This window comes from Eublepharis macularius, chromosome 4, assembly GCF_028583425.1.
Source record: "Eublepharis macularius isolate TG4126 chromosome 4, MPM_Emac_v1.0, whole genome shotgun sequence".
Taxonomy (NCBI): domain Eukaryota; kingdom Metazoa; phylum Chordata; class Lepidosauria; order Squamata; family Eublepharidae; genus Eublepharis; species Eublepharis macularius.
This window is the reverse complement of record NC_072793.1, coordinates 186956272-186971742: the sequence shown is the minus strand read 5'-3', so window position 1 is coordinate 186971742 and position 15471 is coordinate 186956272. Positions and strand designations below refer to the sequence as shown.

The 15471-nt window shown below is 59.9% G+C and overlaps 1 protein-coding gene across 7 annotated transcripts; it reads left to right on the top strand.

Moving 5' to 3' along the window:
- The first annotated feature begins 509 nt into the window (after positions 1–509).
- Positions 510–15142, top strand: BRD2 (bromodomain containing 2). 7 transcript variants are annotated; one of them, XM_054977527.1, is made up of 12 exons: positions 510–528; positions 7839–8139; positions 9242–9379; positions 9620–9761; positions 10270–10487; positions 10654–11028; positions 11597–11725; positions 11838–12089; positions 12239–12447; positions 12646–12959; positions 14078–14200; positions 14304–15142. In XM_054977527.1, the coding sequence occupies exons 2-12, from the start codon at positions 7948–7950 to the stop codon at positions 14450–14452; spliced, it is 2241 nt and encodes a 746-aa protein (XP_054833502.1). In that variant the 5' UTR covers positions 510–528; positions 7839–7947; the 3' UTR covers positions 14453–15142. The 7 variants fall into 7 exon arrangements, with proteins under 7 accessions (XP_054833502.1, XP_054833498.1, XP_054833500.1 ...); XM_054977523.1 differs by lacking the exon at positions 510–528 and adding an exon at positions 3202–3570; XM_054977525.1 differs by lacking the exon at positions 510–528 and adding an exon at positions 3775–3952.
- Positions 15143–15471: the final 329 nt, after the last annotated feature.

Here is a 15471-nt window from a genome sequence, read left to right as displayed (position 1 = left end):
GGCTGTGCCTCAGGCCGGGATTCACTCGGCCTGCTTGGCTTCGGGATGGGAGCGCCAAGGCAACGAGAGCGAGGGCGAGCTCCGGATGTTGCCCGGAGGAGGATTCCCTCGGGGTCTGTGGGGCTCTGCCCGCACCCAGCTTTGGCCCTCCTCCCTGCTGTGGGAGAGGCGGGCTGTTGGGCTGCAGAGCTGGGCACCATTGGCGCATGGCCAGCCTTTGGCCTCAGGGCACTGTCCCCTCCTCCCCTTGGCACCCAGCGGCGTTTCCTGATCCCTCTGGCTCCTCTTGCCTGAATCCACTCGGGGAGCCTCCCGGAGGGGTGTCTGCTTGCAGTGGCTGCCTGCTCCGCCTCCCCCCCTCGCTTAGTCACCCCCTGCTGCTTCCCTTTGTGTTGAGAAGGGCTGGTGGCGGCTCCGTTTCACTCTGCAGCGTTTCTGGCAGCGTTTCCCGTCTTTGCCCTGGTCTTTTGCTTTGAGACAAACACACTTCCCTGTGATCTCAGGAGGGGCTGCTTTCGCCAGACTCAAGTAGGTCCATGCCAAGGGCAGGGCAGGGCAGACCCGGTTCTGCGTCCAGGGCCTTTGGGTTGGCTGGCCAGGGCCCCTAGGGGGGTCCTCGTGGTTTCCCACTCACCCGAACTGGCGCATCTTGCTGTTCATACAAGACAGGAGTGCATTTCCTTTTCTGCTTTAGCTCCGTTGCGAGCCCTGGGCAGGGCAGAGTTCTTAAAGGGCAAGCGACTCTCTCTGATGCGGCAACGTGTTCGGCGCCCCCCCCCCCAGCCACTTCCCTGGCCTTCTCCCCCTTGTGGCCGAGTTCTGTAGCACCATTTTGACACAGGACCTTGGTACAGCTGTTCTAGTGGCCTTGCTTTTGCACTGCTCACAACCAGTTCGGATGCAGAGGAGTTAGCCGTGTTAGTCTGTGGTAGCAAAATCAAAAAGAGTCTAGTAGCACTTTTAAGACTAACCAATTTTATTGTAGCATAAGCTTTCGAGAATCAAGGGCGGGCCCGTGTTCTCTGCTCTCCCTTTGATCAAAAATATGCACAGTGTTAAGGGTCGCAAGGGCCATTTGCTCCACAGACACTGAGTCACAGGCACAACTGCACGGCTTCCCTCTTGCTTTCAATGATTCCCGACTGCATCACTTTGCAGCAGCGAGAAAAATGCAGGCAACTCCCCTAGCTTAGGATGTTGCCAGGACGGATTGCCACTCCGCCATAAAGTTCACTGGAAAATCCCAGGCCAGTCTTTTTGGCCTAACCTACTTCACCGGGTTGTGGCAGAACGATTTACGCTGGCTGGAGCACTAGAAAGGAAGGGCCTCTTAAAGAGTAAAGAAAATAAATAAGCATGACTGTCTGGGAGATGGTTGCCACCTAGCAGGAGTCACGTGACTTCACCCAATTTTATTTATTTAATTTATGTCATTTACTGTCTGCCCTTCTCACTGAGACTCAAGGCAGATTACACAGTGTGAGATCAGTACAGTTAACTTCAGGAACATTTCTGTAAGCAATGCCATAGGGTAAATAGATACAAATTCACAAAGACATAGCATTAGCAGGAATCCAGTACAACCTAGTGGTGAAGTCTATGGTTCATAATTCATTAGTGGATCATCTGAGATCCCCTCCCTACAATGCAGTTCTCCTATCTGACCTTTTGAACAATTTAGTTTTGCATCATTTGCAGAAAGACGGGGGGGGGGGCCTCTCCTGACCTCCTCAGGCAGGCCGTTCCACAGTGGGCTGCTACTGACTTCACCCATGTGCAGCCTGGCACCGGCAGGAGACCCTGTTCGGAAGAGCCAAGCCTCCGTAGAGGAGCATAGGGAGGGAGGCGGTCTCGTAGGTATGCCGGACCAAGGCTGTGAAGAGCTTTGAAAGCAATGACGGCTCAGCTCTTCTGCCCTTCCGTCTAGACACAGCAAGGGAGGAAGATGCCAACCCCCTCCAACTGTAAATTCTCAGTGGGCCTTTTCTTGTTTGGCTTCTTCCTCTGTTGAATCTCCATGCTATATGCATCTATTTATTTTACTCCATTTATACCCTACCATTCTCCCCAATGGGGAGCCAAAACAGCTTACAACACCCCCCTCCTCCATCTTACCCCCACAACTACCCTATGCAGTGAGTTAGAAGAAAGAGTGAATGGCAAAAGAACGGGGTTCCCATATCCTAATCAGACACTCTATTATGATTATTACTTTATACTCCCCTTTTTTCACCGAGACTTAAGGTGTATTACACAATGTAACACAGTGCTAGCAATAGGATGAGACATCTGGTAAGTCGAGCTGCTTACTGGAGGTCCCGTCCTTTTGGCTACATTGGCTGCCTGGAGTCTGGATGAGAAAGGCGGACTATAACAACGTAAAGAAGAGCAGCACTCTAATGCATACCGTGTTGTTTATTGATCCAGAGGAGTTAGCCGTGTTAGTCTGTAGTAGCAAAATCAAAAAGAGTCCCCGGAAGCCGGCAGCCTCATCCGGCTTCCGGGGACCAGAGTTCTCTTTGTCAGATGCATCTGACCGGGAGAGCTGTGGTTATCGAAGGCTTATACTACATTGGAATTGGATGGTCTGGTTGTTTTGCTGCTACAAACCAACACGGCAAACTCCTTTGAAGCCTCACACAAGCCAACTGATCTCCACACGGAAAGGAGATGTTTACATTTACTAGCAAAGGAATGTTTTGGTTGCACCCTCCCTCTCCCCCCCAACTGCATCTTCTCTCTCCTCCCCTACTCCCCCCTCCTCTTCTATATTTGACCAGTCTCTGTACCAGGCATCCGACGAAGAGAACTTGATTCTGGAAAGCTTATGCTACAATAAAATTGGTTAGTCTTAAAGGTGCTACTGGACTCTTTTTGTATTGTTTATTGAACGTCCAGTTGTTGATCGCATTGACTTACATTATGTCTCAGTGAGAAAGGGTCTTTGGGTCTCAGTGAGAAAGGCAGACTACGACACGCTGCGCGCGCCCCAGGGCTCCGCGGGTCGCCCCCCGCCCCCCGGTACCGCCATTGCACCATCCCGGCGCCCGGGCAAAGACCGCAGCTGCAGCAAAAGGGCAGTGCGCACGCGCACCGGGCCCTTCCGGCGCATGCGCACCGTTCCTCTCGGGGGCGTCGCGGGAGCCATGCTGGCTTCACCCCCAAAGCGAGACCTCGGCGGGGGAGGGGCGGCTCGTTTCCCGTTCCCCGGAGCGGCCTTCGCGGGGCTTTTTGCCTTTCGACGGTTTTTTTTCCTCAAGGGAGGGAGAGAGGCGCCGACCCCTCCCCCTTCACGGGATAATCGTTTTTCCTTTTTGGAGCTGCGAAGGGCGTCACGTGACGGCGGAGAGCCAATCGGGGCGCAGTGACGGCCGCAACTCCTCTTTGACCGCCTGGCGGCGGCAACTACAGCAATGGGTTATTTCTTTGTCATTTTTTTTTGCTCCCCTATTTATTTTTTCTCTCTCTGGAGGACTACATTTAACTTCCTTGGAGGATTCCGTCGAGATGGGACCTTTCGGATCGGGGCCTCTGGGCTCTCTCGCACTATACTTCTTGCCAGCCAATGGGGTGAGTGCTTTTCCGTCACGTGATCTGTCCGAGGGACGCGTTCATCTTAGTTGGCTTTGAGGTTGGGGGAGGGAGAGCGAGAGAGCTGTCAATCAAGCCGCTTCTCCCGCCTCTTTTTGCGCTTTCTGCCCAATGGGGTGGAAGGAGAGGCGAGGCCGGGCGGTGGCTGTTTAAAGGGCCAGCTGCGTTATGTAAAGGGAGAAGTTGGAGGTCACGTGGTGCTCGACAATGGGGACCCCCATTTTTTGTGTGCGGTGGGGGGAGGAGGGGCGTCTTCCAAAGGGGGGAGCCCCCCATCTCTCGCCTCTGTGGCACATCCCGGGCTCCTTTAAAGCTACATTGATGCAGAAGCTGGTTTTGAAAATGCCGTCTAGGAATTGGGGTAAATTCTTAATTTACCAATTGGGTTCTCTTTTGCAGTAATTTGGGGAGTGGGCGCGTGGGGAAATCCTGCTGTTTCCATGTTTTTTCCCCTCCTGGAATGGTTGGGCGGGGCTGGGGAGTGGGATTGCTCAGTGGTTCAAATGGGGGGGGGGGTTGAGGAAAGCTGGGGGGGGTGCTTGCGGGGGGGCACCGCCAGGGGCTCTGCGGCTGCCCCTGTGACCTTGAGCCTCTTAACTCCCCCACCCGCCCCCCGGGTCTCCTGGAGAGGAGAGGAGCCAGGCGCCTTGCAGGAGGGAGTGCTCAGGTTGTCGCCAAAAAAAGAGAAGGGCTTGCTAAAACCCAGACCCGTTTTAATGGGGAGGGGGCAGCGCAGGTTGTCAGCGTGGGCGACCTTAAATGGCGCTGCTGCTGCCGCCTGCCCTCCCCCCCCCCGGTCCCCCGGGGAGGCTGGTGGTGTGCATCTCGTGCATTGGAACCGAGGGGGGGGAGGGAGGGGGGCTCCGTGCGGGGAGAGAAGCACCAAGGGGGGGGAAGGGGAGGGGGGCTTCCTTTGAAGAGAAGGGGGGGCTTTGTTGGTTCTTCCGCCCCCCCCCCCAAGATGGACGCCGTGAAAGTGCTGCGTCATGGCTGCCTCAGCCGGCGCCAGGGAGGCCGCGTGCCGGCCTCGCCCCCCTCCCTCCCTCCCTCCCGGTCCCGGCTTCTCCCCGCCGGGGGAGGCCCTGCCCGGGCACGGGGCGCGCGCCAAGGCGGCCCTCCCTGGCCCTGCCAAGGGGCTGCGGCAGGCAGGCAGGCAGGCAGGGCGGGACGGAGAGGCCTTCCGGGCAGCGGCGCTCCCTCCGCAGGCCCTCGGACCCGCCCCAGCGGCGAGGCCCGAAAAGGGATGCCAGGGACCCCAGGCGGCGGAGCAGGAGGGGACCCTCCGAAGGCCTCGTTCCCCAGGCCCGAGGGAGGGAAGCGAGGGGCGGGCGCCACCCAGGAAGAGGGCGGGCGAGGCCCGGCCGGGCTCCTGGCAGCGAGGGCGGTGGGCGCTCCTGGGCGAGCCCCGCCGGCCTCGTCCCCCCCACCCGTGTGTGGGCCCGGGGCGGAAGGGCGCTTCGGGAGGGGAGGCCGGGCCTCGGCCCTGGGCGCCACGCCTGGAGGGGGGGGGGGGCTCGTCTTGCGGCGCGCCTGCCGACTGGACTGCCGGTGCTTTGGGCTCGGTTTGGACGCCTCGGCGGCTTCTTTGGCGGCCTCTGGCCGGTGCCGGCGGCCGAGGCTCAACTGTCGCTGCCTTGTCAGAAAGCGGGCCTCCCCCCGATAGGATGAGTTCCGCGTCCCCGCGTGGAGGCCGAGGCAGTGAGGAGCGGCGGAATGAGGCCGCGGCCTTTGTGAGGGAGAAGCCATGTTTTGGCGGGAACGTTTGCCTGACAGCGACGACGCGTTTTAACTCCGTTTTTTCAATGGTGCGGCGGCCCTGTGTTAGCCGGCGGGGTGAAGGAGGGCTGCCTCTTTAGGCGACTGCTGCGGCCGCGCGATAGGAGCGGCGCCGCTCGTGGCAACCCGGCTCCGCGCCCTGCTTTTTCGGTGCCACGAAATGGCGCTTTCTCCTTTTCTTCCTCCCTCCCCCCCCCCCGCAATGTGGGGAGAACCACAACAACCAACTGCCGCTTCTCAACTGTCGCCCCGCCCCCGCGTGACAGGCTGGCCAATCAAGCGGCAACGAATGGCAGGGCCGGCCAATGCCTGCGCTCGCGGCTGGGGCCGGCCGGCTAGAACAACACAACAGGAGGCGGCAGGGGGACGAGTGATTGATACAGCCCTAATCCAATGGGCAGATGGCATGTGTTGACGCTCCGCCCCGGGGGTTCTACCGAGCCGGCAAAGGGGCGTGGTCGGGCGGGACGGTGATGTCAGCGCCTCCCGCGGCCAATCGGAGACGCGCTGGCGTCTATATAAGGGCGGTCAGGGGCAGGCCGAGAGGCGCCATTTCGCGGGAGAGGAGGAAGGATTCTGGCCTAGGAGCGAGCGCGCGCGAGAGCACGGGAGCCGGTGGGCGGACGCAATCCGGAGCCATCCTCACCGAGCGGCCCCAGTCGCCAGCCGTTGTCGCGGCCTGCAGGTCGGCGGGGTCTCCCGGCTTCCGTAGCGCCTCCTCCCCCAGTTCAGCCCACTCCGAGAGCGAAGCGGAGCGCGGCCAGTATCCCAGTTCAATCCAGTGGCATCCGCCTCCCAGACCGCGGCGATCCGCCCGGGGACCGGCGCTTCCAGACGCGGCGGGCTTCGAGGAGACCGCGGAGCCTTATATTGCCGGCCTCCCCGCCAGGGCCGCGCCGTGCCGGCGGCTCGCGAAAGAGACCCCCCGTCCTTTTGCGCTTGCCAAGGCCGCCATTTTCTGCGCTTTTCATTCCGAGCCTTGAGCGGAGGCGCTCGGAGGGCCAGCGGGGCGGCGGCGGCGGCTGCCCCCTGCCCGGCAGCCATGCACTAGCCCTCGCCCCCAGTAAAGCGGCCCGTCCCTTGGCGCGCGCGATGCGCCCCTGAGCAGCGGCCCCTTTCCCCCCGCGAAGGCCGCGCCACCCGAGCAAAGTGGGGGGGTTCGCCGAGGCCACGGAGGCGCCGGCGGCTGGAGCGGGACCGACCCGGGAGAGAGCCGGGCCCCCGGGAGCTGCGGCGGCGGCAGGAGGCATGTTGCAGAACGTGAACCCCAACGGCAAGTACGTAATCCGGAGCGCGCCGCCGGGAGAGGGGCGGGGGAGGGCGGGCCGGCCGGGCTTTGGGGGGCGCCGCCGCGCGAGTGGGCCGGGTGGGCGGCGGCGGCGGCGCGCTCTGTGTTTTGGAAATCGGGCCCGCGCGTGTGCCGGGTCACGTGACGGCGTTGGGGTGGCGCTGCCCTCCCCCGGGCGAAGGCTGGTGCCCTCCCCGTCGCTTAGCAACCTCCGCATCCCGCGGGCCTTGCGAGGGAGCCTCTTCCCGCTTTCCGGCTGCAGGGGCGCCGGGCGCCGCCGCGGGTGGGGCGAGCCACAGAGGGGCCCTGCCTGTTGGGGCGCCCGGGGATGCCCTCGGCGGGCCGGGCCTGGGTTTCTTCAGCCTTTTGAGTCCTGTGTTTTAGTGGTCATTTTCTAATTGTTGCTCTTAGCTGATTTTTTTAAAAAGCTGTCAACAAAAGGATTGTAGCTTAGAGATTAAATAAGTGGTTATCATGACTAAAAACGACGCGATTTTAATAGAGAACGGGTGGCAATGCTGGGTGCCGTGGTGGAGTTCCTTGGCCCACGAGATTTGTCAAGCTTTGCCTTTAGTGGTGGATCCAGCTGCTGGCTGGCTGGCTGGCTACCGTCCCAGTTCAGAATTGATTGGTTGGATTCTTCCACCCTAGATGCTGTTGGGGTCTTTTCCCCAAGTAGGTTCTCTCTGGACAGCAGTGGGGGTGGGGCGGGGGGGCTGTCAGAATGGGAATCCTCCTCGTCTTGCCAGGGAGCGACATGAGAGGTCCGTGGGAGTTGCTCAGCTTGCTTCAAAGGGCCTTTTGTGAGGCAGCTCCTTTTAAGATTTTCCTGGGAGTTGCAAGTTGCCAAGGTGTGGAGCAACACGCAGTGTGTTGTGAGCAAGGAAATGCCAACATGCTGAAGTAGAAGGGGGGGGGATGGGTGTGGATGGCCAGCTATTGTGTCCATTTCTTGGCTGGCTTGCTTGCCTTGCTCCTTCTTGCCCCTTGCGTTGTCTCAATCTCACGCCACTTGATGTTCTGCACGCGGGATGATTTTTCTGGTGGGGGCAGCCCTCTAGCTCAACTGAGCTGGTGTGTGTGTGGGGTGTGTGTGAGGCTTGAGGTGGGCTGGTGAGCTTCTTGCACGATGGATGGGTTCTGGCTGCTCCTCCTGACGGGTGCATCTGTCCCTGTTTTGCAGGATCCTTGGGGAGGGCAATGTGGCCCTGGTGGGGCTGGCGGTGGAGTCCACCCCAGGGAAGCGCATCCGCAAGCCCTCGCTGCTCTACGAGGGCTTCGAGAGCCCCACCATGGCCTCTGTCCCAGCTCTCCAGCTGGCCTCTGCCAATCCGCCCCCTCCGGAGGTCTCCAACTGCAAGAAGCCTGGCAGGGTCACCAACCAGCTGCAGTACCTCCACAAAGTGGTGATGAAGGCTCTTTGGAAGCACCAGTTCGCCTGGCCCTTCCGTCAACCGGTGGATGCCGTCAAGCTGGGCCTTCCGGTAATGCTGCTTTCCCTGCTTTTGTTCCCTGCTGGGAGGGGGCGCAGTGAGAGATGGGTACCATGGAGGCCATTGCTTAGGAGGGCACCCTTGTTGCTGTGGTAACAGGATTACTTCCTGCCCATCCCATGTGTGCAGTTGGCATCAGGCGGTGCTGGATACTGGTCCCTGAACCCTCGGTTGTGGAATTACCAAGGTAGAGCACAAGGGGTGGGAGATGTTCCCTGTTAGAGCCCACTCCCATTTTCCTCCTGGGTGGTTGTAGGAAGTCAGCCTTTTCAAATACACAGAGTTTTCTTTTTTATTTGCTGCCTGTATCGAGTTCTGAACTGAATAAGAATCTGTTGCTGTCCCAGTTGATCAGGAGCTGCTCCTTTGGAGTTATTTTCCAGAGGGCACAAATGCGCAGCCTGAGGCCCTGCTGGATTTTGCGTAGCCCATACTGGTAGCCCTCAGATGGTGTGAGGCCCGTGGTCTTTGTTGGGCTGTTCTCCCCCCCTGCCCCTGATGCTCCCTACAAAGGTATGGATGAGATGACGCAGCCGCTTTTGCACTATCACGCCACCCCTCCGAATCTAATCTCTTGTGCCCTGAATGCGTTTTGCAGATTCCCATCCATGACTTTGTAGAAGACATCAAGTGACCCCCAAATTAAAGGCCAGCGCCTGTGGCACCTAAGGAGTTAAAGCCCAGAGGTAAAATCCATGTAGGCTTACACTTGCCGAGCTTCTTGGTTGCCCTGCCTTTTGCTGCACACTTGGGGTGCTCGCGTTCTCTTCTCCAGCACGGCCATGATCTGGGCACAGTTCCTTCAGAGGCAGGGTCTAGAGAAAGGGGCAAGAAGCCAGGCTGGCTGAGCAAGTGGGGAGCAGGTTGTGTCCTTGCATTCCCCTGGAATCTTGAGTCTCCCAGGTTGTGTTGTGGCAGGAGCCCCGTGATGGCAGCTCGCTTGGGTATCTAGAGGGGCTCTGATTGGGGCATTGATCACGCTGCTGCTACACTCTGTGGATTGGCAGGTGGGGATGGGGTGGAGTGGAGCGGAGCACGCGACAGGTTTGCTGTGAGATTGACGGCCAGGCTGGGCTTGCTTTTTTCTCTCAAGGACTACCACAAGATTATCAAGCAGCCGATGGACATGGGCACTATCAAGCGGCGGCTGGAGAACAACTACTACTGGAGTTCGGCTGAGTGCATGCAGGACTTCAACACCATGTTCACCAATTGCTACATCTACAACAAGGTGGGCCTGGAACTGAAGTCGGCGGGCTGGAGTGGGGGCGGGGTGGAAAGCTGCTGGTGGAAGTCGGGTGGGTAAACGGCAGGCGGGAGGGTGGGGGCAGAGGGCAGAGTTTGCCTGCCTGCAGGCCCCAAGGATCCTTGCGGTTGGAAGGGGCAGGCTGCTTGAGATGGCTCAGGAGAGCAGGCTGCAGGGCAGAGCCCGCCCTTCCTGCCTGGCTGATGGCTTCTTGCCTCCTTTCAGCCCACCGATGACATTGTGCTGATGGCCCAAACGCTGGAGAAGATCTTCCTGCAGAAGGTGGCCCAGATGCCTCAGGAGGAGCAGGAGATGGTCATCCAAGTGGCCAAGAACAGCCACAAGAAGGGGGCCTCCCGGGCAGCAGGTAACTGTGTGGCGGGATGCACGGCCCCAGGTCTCCACGGAGAGCCCGTGGAACTGCCCTGCTCCTCCTAGCTCAGTGCTGCCAGTCAGGACCTTCCCTTCCTTCAGCTGCCTGAGATCTTTTGACTGGAGGTGGGTTTAAGGGGAGAGCTGGTGTGGGGCTAGGTGAGAGTTTGAGCTGGGGCTTTGGCGGAGGGGGGGGGACCCAGAAGCTTGCCGGGGGATTGTGGCTCACAGGCTTGTGGCGAGGAGGCTTTTGAACGGCAAAGGAGAGGGCTGCTGCATCTGGCTCCTAAAGAGGGGAGGGAAACGTGGAGCATTCGCACGCTGGGTTTGGCGTGGACGGGGTGGTTTCTCTCGGTGGAGATGGCTTTGGGGGGCAGTGGACGCGTGTGATTGACAGCCATTAGTTGCCTTTGTAAATGCTTGGCTTGGCTTGTGTGATGGGGAGGGGTCAGGCAGTGGCTGTGGGCACGGGGTCCTGATGAGCGCCCCTCTTGTCTCCCCAGCACTCCTCGCGGCAGCCAATGTAGCCGCTCAGCAAGTCCCTGCCGTCTCCTCCTTGTCCCACACCCAGCTCTTCCCCACCAGCACAGACCTTCCCACCACGATCGTCAACATCCCCCACCCTTCTGTCATCTCCACGCCACTCCTGAAGCCTCTCCACTCCACCGCCACCTCCCAGCCGGTGATCGCAGTGCCTGCCCCCACGCAGCCTGTGGCCAAGGTGAGCAAGCGGGGCCGTGGGGAGGGGGGGGGCGGGGATTGGCCAGCTGCCTGAGGTGGGGGGGGGCTGACCGGGAACGGCTCTCGTTTTCCCAGGGAGGGGAGGGGAGGGGAGGCCTCTGCCTGGCTCCTTTGGAAACCTGTGCCTCTTGTTCCTTCCTTCCCAGAAGAAGGGCGTGAAGCGGAAAGCAGACACAACCACCCCGACCCCCACGGCCATCATTGCCACCAGCGGTGGGGAGTCCTCCCCTTCGGCCCCCCTGCTGGAGGGGAAGGCGGCCAAGATCCCTGCCCGGCGGGAGAGCGGGCGCCCCATCAAGCCTCCCCGCAAGGACCTCCCCGACTCCCAGCAGCACCAGACCTCCAAGCGGGGCAAGCTCTCGGAGCAGCTCAAGTACTGCAACGGCATCCTCAAGGAGCTCGTGTCCAAGAAGCACGCGGCCTACGCCTGGCCCTTCTACAAGCCCGTGGACGCCTCGGCGCTGGGCCTCCACGACTACCACGAGATCATCAAGCATCCCATGGACCTCAGCACCATCAAGGTAGAGGCCGGCCCGATTAGCCTCTCACTTTCCTTAAGGCGAGGGAGGCTGCCAGACTTAAGGCCGGCAGGGCAGTTGGGCTGTGAACCCCGGTGCATGGGGTAAAGGAAGGGGTTACTCAGCACTGTGCTTGTTGCGTACCCCCCCCCCTCCACATCAGCAGGCCTAGCAGTGCAGGCTTTAGCTAAAATCTTGTTCTCCTGGTAGTTTTGGGAATCCCTGGGCCGAAACCCCTGGGACTGTGTCTTTATCGTATGCTATTATATGGGGGAAATACCACGTGAAAGTGTTAGAGGAGGAGGGGAAAATCAGGCAAGATTAGCAGCTGTGGGTCGAGGCCACGGGCCATGAAGATTTCAGTCCTGCACATGGTTCTTTCTGATTAAAATAGAAGTGGCTTCTGCACTCGAAAGCTGCTTTTTGCTCTTGTGGATGCAGGCGTTGGGTTTTCCTTGCTTTGCATTTCTTGTACTGAACCCGTAGTTGTATATTCGTTGTGTGGTGAAAGATCCAGGCACTAGCGAGCGCCTCCTCGTAATTATTCCCTCTGATGGCTTTGTTTATGCAGCGCAAGATGGAGAATCGGGAATACCAGGATGCCCAGGAGTTTGCCTCTGATGTGCGGCTGATGTTCTCCAACTGCTACAAGTACAACCCTCCTGACCATGACGTGGTAGCCATGGCTCGCAAACTGCAGGTGAGGAGCTGGGGGCTGTGGCAGCCTGGCCCCACTCCCCCCCCCACTCCCCCCGCCCCGCCCCAGTCAGGGTCCTCAGGCCAGCCAACCTGCTCTCCCTCTCCTCCCGCAGGATGTCTTTGAGTTCAGCTATGCCAAGATGCCAGATGAACCCCTAGACATCAGCCCCCCCTCCACATCACTCCCGCAGCCGGGCCTCCTGATGAAGTCCTCCACAGATGAGTCTTCCAGTGACGAAGACGATGACGACGAGGAAGAGGAGGGGGACGAAGACGAGAGCAGCAGCGAGAGCTCTTCGGACAGTGAGGAGAGCTCTGACTCAGAGGAAGAGCGGGCCAATCGTCTGGCAGAGCTCCAGGAACAGGTGAGAGAGAGAGAAGCCCGGGCTGTGCCCGATGTGGTCGGCTTGGCTTGGCTTGGCTCGCTGCCTGCTTTTGCCTGGAGAGCTGTTGCTCGCAGGGCGAGGTCTTGATGCAGGAGCTGCCATGGCTTTGCTTTCCTTTTCCTCGCCAGCTACGGGCTGTTCACGAGCAGCTGGCGGCCCTCTCCCAGGGACCAGTCTCCAAGCCCAAGAAGAAGCGAGACAAGAAGGAGAAGAAGAAAAAGAAGAAATCGGAGAAACGCAAAGCCAAAGGAGGGGAGGAGGAGGCGCGGGCTCACCAGGCCCAGCTGAAGAAGTCTAAGAAAGCGGCAGGCAGCGGCGGCGGCGGCAGCAACAGCAAGTGAGTGGGGGCTTGCAGGGCTGAGGGGGATGGGTCTTCAGCTGCGTGATGATGCTCTTTCCCCGGCAGATCGACCCTGGTGAAGCCTTTGTGTCAACCAAGCCAAGAGTGACTGATAGCTGTGGGCCAGTCCCAGCAGCCTCGTGGGCCGGGGGGTGGCTCCTTCACTAACACCGATGCTTTGCCCCCCCACCCCAGGAACTCCAAGAAGGCTGCCTCGAAGGCCCTCCCCCCCCCAGCCCCCATGCTCTATGACTCGGAGGAGGAGGAGGAGAGCAAGCCCATGACCTACGACGAGAAGCGGCAGCTCAGCCTCGACATCAACAAGCTGCCCGGGGAGAAGCTGGGCCGGGTGGTGCACATCATCCAGTCACGGGAGCCTTCGCTGCGCGACTCCAACCCGGAGGAGATCGAGATCGACTTTGAGACGCTCAAGCCCTCCACCCTGCGCGAGCTGGAGCGCTACGTGTTGTCGTGCCTGCGCAAGAAGCCCCGCAAGCCCTACAGTGAGAGTGAGTGGCGGGGGGGGGGAGCCCGGAGGGGGAGGGCGAGGCATGTGGGAAGGGGCCAAGTTCACATGTTACAGAGGGAGAGAAACTCAGGCCAGCCAGGGCTTGCAGCAGGCAGGGGGGGGGGAGTTCCCGCGGCCTGTCCCTTTCCCTGCAGAGCCTGTGCCCTCGTGCAGCCTTGCGCTGTGTTCCTGTTCCACTCCCCTGCCTTCAGCTGTCCTTGGTTAGCTTTTTGTGCTTCTCAGCCTTCTAGCTTTACCTTTTAAAAGTCTCCTTTTCCTTCTCCTCGACGCTAAGATAAACCGAGCCTTGGAACTGTCGCCGTTTTGGGCCGTAGGTTGCCCAGCAACTGCCACAGCGGCTGCAGAGGCGTCATTGGCACACTTGCCTTTTAGCGGCATGTTTTGCTTTTTATTATTTGATGGCATTTCAAACCCCCCCCCCCCGGTTTTTTCTTTCACATTTCGTATTATTCTGCATACCCCTTGCTATTTGGAAAATCTCCCATTTGCCCAGGGCCTCGCCACTGGGTTTTGGTTTGACTCCCGCAATATGGCCCTGGTCGGAATGGGATGTGATGATGCGCAGTGATGGGGTATCTCGTCCCAGGGAGGGAGGGGGAAGCACGCGGCACTCCGGCGTCCAGCCCCTGGAAGTCGCTCCGCCACTGTTCTGGCTTGTGAGACTTCTGCTGTTGGGATGGGGGGAGGTCTGCACGTCAACGCACATGTGTGTGTGTGTGTGTAACTTGCTGCAAGTTGTTTCTTTTAAAGAAAGGGAAAAGCTGAGATTTGGGGGAAGTGGAGCTTTCTGCTGAGTTTCACTGGAATTGCAGGTTTTCCTGTTAATGGGCAAGGCGTGTGTGGGGGGGGGGGGGAGGTGGTCTGTCCCCGGGGATCTCTTGCCCTGCCTATTCCTCTGTGGCTGGAGCATCCGCCTTCCCCAGCCGGCTGACAGGCCTCTCTCCAGCAGGCAGGAGGGGCGTGCAGTGCAGCACTGAGGAATTCTGCGGGGGCGGGGGGGGGGCGGGGGCGGGGAGCACAAACGCTCCTTGAGCCCCCGTCCAGTAAAGGATGCCTTCCAGACTGCAACCTCTGATCCCTCCCTCTTCTCTGCTGTAGCCCTGAAGAAGCCGGTGGGGAAGACGAAGGAGGAGCTGGCCCTGGAGAAGAAGCGGGAGCTGGAGAAGCGCTTGCAGGACGTCAGTGGACAGCTGAACTCCGCCAAGAAGCCCCCCAAGAAAGGTGAGTGGCGCCTGCCTGGCCCCCTGGGATCCCCGAGGCCCTGTAGAGCCCGCTTGGCACTCAGCCCTCTGGCCTCTCCTCTCTTTGTCTTTCTCTGGCTCAGTCAACGAAAAGCCAGAGTCGGTGCAGCAGCAGCAGCAGCAGCAGGCCGTGTCCGTCTCCCGCCTGAGCGCCTCCAGCTCCAGCTCGGACTCGAGCAGCTCCTCCTCCTCCTCCTCCTCTTCAGACACGAGCGACTCAGACTCCAGCTAAGCAGCTCTGGGAGGGGGGAGCCCCCGGGGCGCGGAAGAGGTTCTGCAGGACCAGAACACGGCAGGAAGGACTGGCCTGAGTGCCCGGCAGGGGAGGGGAGCGAGAGGGGCCCGCGGCTGGCGCCTCGGCCCCCCCTTCGGACTCGGAGGCCTGAGCTGGCCCGGCTGTGTTTGTGCCGTGGCATGGGGAGCACCTGGGCGGCTCTGTACAGTTTGCCCCAGCGCGGGTGGGGGTGGGGGGCAGCAGTGTTTTACTGTTTGGTTGACCTAAAAAAACTTGTGGTTTTTATGAAGCGTTCAGCAAGTTTGGTTTGTGAGACTCCCTCCCCGGTGGGGGTGGGGGGCTGTGCCTCACTGGCTTGGACTTGGAACCCCGAGTGGGTGGCAGCCCGAGGCTCTTTTATTTATTTCTCCATTGGTGGTATTCCCTAGGGGCTGGAGCAAGTGCCCCTGTGGACGTCCCTGGGCAAAAGGGAGACAGCATGCTCTTCACCCACCCACCGACCCACCCCCCAGGGGACGATGGGGCAGAACCCATCTCCGGTTGGGGTATTTTTTTATGTTGACTGTACAATTCTTTTTCTACTGTTCCTTTTATCCCCCGCCCTGGCACAGCTAGGGCTCCGTTTCATCTTGCTGTATGTTAAACCTTCTGGCTCTTTAACATGTAAATAAAAAAAAAAACATTATACCTGCTGCTGTGGACTTTGTGATGGGAAGGGAGAGGGTAGAATGCGGCTTTTGGTGGCTGTGCAGGGCTTGCCTCTGGGCTTCCCCCTGGGCTGAGCCGTGCCTGTTCCCCACCTCAAAGGCTTCTCATCGAGCATCTCCCACAAGCAGCTGGTTTGGATGTCTCAGCAAGGATCAGAATTGACGCCTTGAGGGAAGAAGCGCCGGTTGTTGGTCTAGCCCAGCTTCCATTTCTATGCTTGGCCAGCTGGTTGCCCTGTAGGGCATCCCGCGTCCGTGTTTCTATGAAATGGCCGCGATGCTGAGGTCCCCTCCCCTGGGGAGGCTTCC